We start from the raw sequence: 5,305 nt of genomic DNA, 5'->3' as shown, positions 1-5,305 counted from the left end.
TGGGAGCTTACTGTTTCTTATTTCAATAAAGGACAGTTATACTCCATAAAAAATTCATTTAATTTTACTCCCTCTTCCTGAATCCTATATCATAGTGGCTCAGTGCATAAGCTAAGGGATGATTGTTCTTACTGCCAGAGCTGCGCACTTGCAGGGGTTCTGGGAAATCAGCTGCTATTGCTGCTTCCTATTGTACAGTGTCACCACTGCTACAATCAAAGCTCAGCTGAAGCCATAGAAGATAAAGCCAGAAAAGATGTGATTTTTCAGGCACATTCTACCTAGCCAGCCACTCTTAATTGACCAAGTTCCTTTCCTTCTCTGTAATTCTCTTTGAGCTTTATTCTTTTTATCATGTCACACAGGAAACTGATTCAGTTTTGATTACTCTGGCATTTAGCTTGGAGGTCTTTAAGCTAGTAAGTCTGTCAGATAAAATTACATCCAGGTTTTTCCATGCATGATACCTTTTTCACTTGGAAATCTTGTGCAGGTAAAAAAAGTTTTTAAACATTTGCCCATGATTTTTGCATGTCTGATGCAGATTTGGAGTAGTGATTCTTACCAGCCTGTGGAATGTCTGGAAATCCCTGTGAACATTGTCATGTTGGTACAATAAACACAGAGCTCCTGTGATGCACCATATCAGACTCAGTATAGATATTTAGGGCATCTGTGCATGTGAGGCTTCTACACAAGTCCAGTGTTTCCAAAGCTCCACACAGTTCAGAGTTATGCCCATGGCTCCTTCTACTACTCTACCACATGTGGGTGAGCCTGGTTTGGATTAGCCTGTTTTCACCATCAGAATATTTATTCTTCAATGAAATGTTTGTTTTTATTAGGGGATATGTAAGATCTGGAAGTCAGGTTGTGCTTTCTGAAAGTTTGCAATACTTTCAAATTGTCTTCATGTCTCACTAAAATCTGTGTTCTTCAGGAAACATTTGTTTTTAAAGAATATTGTAAATGTATTCTCAAGAAGACTGGACTTTTTAATGAGTCAGCACTTCTTATTTCAATTAATCTATCTTCTATTTTTCCAGTTTGATTGTAGCTCTACCACTATTAGCAAAGCTAAATATGTGAGCAAATACTCTCAGAAATGGATGTTGATTTTTTGGGTGTCTAACTTGATATGTTGAAAGGGCCTGGTGTTTCCAAAAGTGTCAGCTCGGACATTTCTGAGAAATCCATTTCCTATGGAAAGTTTAGGATCATAATTCAGCAGTGATTTAACATCTCAACCCGAGCTGCAGTGATGACGTGTTCATGTAATTTATTAGCATACACACATCTTCGTCGTTCTGCTTCTAGGTTCTAAAAGTAGTTACACTCTAATAGATGATTAATTTATTGCATAAATTCATTTGGTTATTAAAGTCCATTTGCATTGTCGGTATCATTGCCATAATGAGCACTACAGTTAGGAGTCGCTCATGGTTTACAGAGCTAACTTTTTATGTCTTGGAAGCAATTTGTCTAAGTCAAGCCTGAAATACACTGCAAAGATGATGTTGGGGAAATTTATACAGTCCCTACCTGTTATGTGGAAAATTCAAAGTCCTTTTGTTTCCTGGCTGTCAAGCTAACGTCGTTCACGTCTTTTCCCAGCATTTCATTGCTTAAAAGGGAAATGCAAATCTATTTCATTTTGTTTGTGATGTCATTTATAGCTAGTTATAACTATAGTTTATATTGCAAGGAAGAGGATATGAAACTTTCCTGTCACAGGCTTTTAATAGTTCAGTCTAAGAACACGTTCAAAGCAGTTTCAAAACAGCCTTGTACAGGTCAAAAAGCAATATCCCTTCCTTACACTGAATAGTATCCCACATTGCAAATAGCTCAGGTGTAACTAATGTATGTTTTGTAGGATGCCAGTTAGTGTGGCTTGGTACTCTCTTCTGTAATATTTTTCTGGAACATTTTCAATTCATTATCCTTGACTTGATACCTGCTGCACTGGTTGAGACTTTAGAAGAAAATCGCGACCAAGTTCGGTTTATCAGAAAATCAGCTGTGCTTTTCTATCCATCAAAACACAATGTAAAGATCACAGAATGGTTAGGGTTGGAAGGGACCTCTGGAGATCATCTAGTCCAACCCCCCTGCATAATTTGTATGAAATTGTTCTGAAAACAAGGCTTTCTATTTTGCAAACCAATCTCTGAGAAGAATAAGTGCTCTCACCGCATGCGCTGGCACCGTAGAATAAATCTGTGTGACATATGACAAGCAAGAAAGGGCAGATCATTCATCATAGGGAGCGCAGGCTGCCCTTGGATAGCATCCCAGGCAGTTCACTGGTTGCTGCTGATGAGTTAGCACAATCAAAACCATACCAGCTGAGTATGCACGAAGGAAAACTGTGCATTTAATATTGAATAGGTGTGGTGAAGTCAAGCATACAAAAAGCCATCATGTCCTGAGGATACAGAACCATATGCAGGCTAATTGTAGCAACAATACCTGGTGTCTGGCAATTGAAAGGAACTTCACTCCCAAGAATAGAAACATATATTAAATTTCCAGTTCTAAATGGGAAGCCAGGGGCCATTCCACTTTATTTGGTAATGAAGAAACTGTTTTGTTTTGGCTGAGAAAGGGAATAAGCCAATCACATGCATTCCTGTGTATTTTTTTTGATAAAAACAGAAAACAGGAAAATGGGGATAGGGTCAATCATAAGGTCATATTTATTTTGTGTACTGTCCTCTGTAGATGTCGATATGAGAGAGAATGGAAGTCACAAGTCTCCGAGGAGGATAAAGGGGGAAGAAAAGGCAGCTTTCTAAATGGGTTTTAAAAATAGCGTCCGAGCCTTTTGTACAGCAGCTTCTAATTTACACATTTCATTTTAAACATCCTATTATCCCATGAAATCAAGTGGCTTTGGAGAAAAGTGTAGTGTTTCCTCAGCATTACTACAATCTGATTATTTTTATATTAGGTTCCTGATCCTCCCTGTATTGAGGCCAATGGCGAAATTCCAGTAGACCTCAATAAGGAAAGAGTCAGGTCTTTATTAGTTTAAAATCTCAGGGATTACAGTAACATGGAATGACGTCATATTTCCTCAAGGCCAAACTTTCACCAATACGCTGGTAATGTACCCAGCAACGCTATCGCACCAGTGTAATAAAGAAGGAAGATGTGAAGCTCTGCCTTGTATTTCATGTAAAACACTACACACAAGACTCGTAGGGTCATAAGAAAATTCAGGAGGTAGGAAGGGACTCAGCAGGTCTCTATTTCAACCTCCTGATAAGTCAGGGTCAGCTATGAAATCAGACCAGGTCATTCAGGGGTTTATCAGTTTCACGCAGGATGGGGAATGTAGTACTAAGCCGCCTTTTCTCTCCGGTATGTGAGGATTGGATGGAAGTCAGTCTGTGGAATAATTCTAAATGAACTATAGGGTGGTTTAAACTAAATTGTTGTTAATGATCCTCTAAAGTGCCCAAATGGAGAAAAAAAAGTTTGTACTGTGGAGTTCCATGCACTTGTAGCACTACTGCAGATCTGGTGACTACAGTTTGCTTCCTTTATTTCCCTTTTCTATTTTCTTCCTCCTCTATTTTCTTTTCTAAGTTCTTTTCAGCATGCATTTCTAAGTTAATAAATTACTGTAAGAAAGGGAGGATTTTTGACTTCTTTTTTTATTTGATATTCATGCAAGTTTTTGAGCAAGGCTGTGGTCAAATCATGTCCTACTAGCCAGATGCTGATGGGGGAGATGAGCAATGACTACCAGAGAAATGCTACTTGGTAGAAAAATGTAGTGATGCGGAATAGGAAACTGGGAAAGCCAAATACTACATGTGAGAGAGTTTAGTGGGAAAGAATTACTCAGAGTTGCAAATCAACGCATAATGCATTAAGTGGCAAAAAATTTTGAAGGTGCAACAACTGAAATTTCAAAGAAGTGCAATGATCTCTCTCTCTCTGCATGTTGCAGGCATTGAGCTGATCTGTGAAAAAGACATTGATCTTGCGACACAGGTTCAAGAACTGCTGGAATTCCTTCATGAGAAACAGCATGAGCTGGAGCTTAATGCTGACCAAACTCACAAGAGGTTAGAGCAGTGCCTACAGCTCCGGCACCTACAGGCTGAAGTCAAGCAGGTGAGAGTTTTTAACCACACTTAAGGGTCTTAAATGGGTTTTCAGCCATTACATAGATGCAAAGTGCTAAATCAGCTTCTGCCAAGTCACGTACTTTTAGGTGGACAATCTTAATCCCCCTTTCCTTAACAGCACTTGATTTGCTGACAGCTTGCAGCATGACCCTTTACAAATAACAAAGGGCATGTATTTGGCTTCGTGAATAGTTACGGGAAATCTGCGCAGAACTGACCCTGTAACTTCTCAACTGGAGAAGCTGCCTCAAACTCCCATGTGTTCTGGGAATATAATGATTTGATTTGAGATGCAGACTTCAGCTCTTGTGGAGAACTGGCCCAAAGCAAAGGATAGCTGAGCTGAGAGGTCTAAGTATGACATTACAGTAGTTTCACCTTTTCATTTATTGCTATACATCTGCTGACCTGCAGGAATCTTTAACATCATCTGGGTGAGATAAAAAATTCTGTCTGTGGTTTCTAGATCCTAGGACTTGTTTAGCCATTTTAGTACTGTTACATTGCCTTTCTTCCAGGTTTCATCCTAGTGTAGGCAGTTGTGTTCATCCTCCCTTGGTTTCCCCTAATATTTAATCTGGATACCTCACATTTCTTTGTTTTCCTTTGCTACACAGGATAATGCTACACATCCTGCTTCCTAATCCGTAGGTGGCTTCGCACTTCAGTGTATGTCTGGATTTCAATGGAATGGTCTTGGTTTCATTAGGAAAACCAAGAACCTTTTTTCAGACACCTGGAATATTCAGGTTTCTATTTTACCAGTATAAATGGGGGGTGGTGGGGTGGGTGTGGTGTTTTTTTTCAAATACTACAAGGTGTTCATGAAAAATACTTGTTTATTTGTCTACTAAAAAAAAAAAATATTCTGAGCGCTCAGTACACATGATCATAGTTATTCTTTCTTCAAAAGTGAATATTTGAGTGACGCTTTATCTGAATTGTTTTACCGTTGCTGGCAAAAAAAATTCCTTCAGTCTCGGATGACTCTCAAGCTAGAAGCTGGCAGCACCAACACAAATCCATACATTTGCTTTCAAAGTCCACTTTGATGTGAATATTTTGCAACCCTAAGTGAAAGTAGCACAGAACTCTTCTGAAAATGTAGTCTTTTTGCATTTGTGATAATTGAAGGATGACTCCTTTGGAGCACTTTGGCTTTC

General features: G+C 39.0%; 1 protein-coding gene across 1 annotated transcript in view; it reads left to right on the top strand.

Annotated features, from left to right (window-relative positions):
* Nucleotides 1–5,305, top strand: part of KALRN (kalirin, RhoGEF kinase) — a 359,509-nt gene that overhangs the window by 177,797 nt on the left and 176,407 nt on the right. The window contains exon 15 of the mRNA XM_009887315.1: nt 3,962–4,128. Within this exon, the coding sequence (XP_009885617.1) occupies nt 3,962–4,128 (167 nt within the window). The remainder of the gene's footprint in view (nt 1–3,961; nt 4,129–5,305) is intronic.

This window comes from Charadrius vociferus, unplaced genomic scaffold (assembly GCF_000708025.1).
Source record: "Charadrius vociferus isolate BGI_N301 unplaced genomic scaffold, ASM70802v2 scaffold385, whole genome shotgun sequence".
Lineage (NCBI taxonomy): Eukaryota > Metazoa > Chordata > Aves > Charadriiformes > Charadriidae > Charadrius > Charadrius vociferus.
The sequence above is the reverse complement of the archived record's forward strand: the minus strand, read 5'-3'. Positions and strand labels throughout refer to the sequence as shown.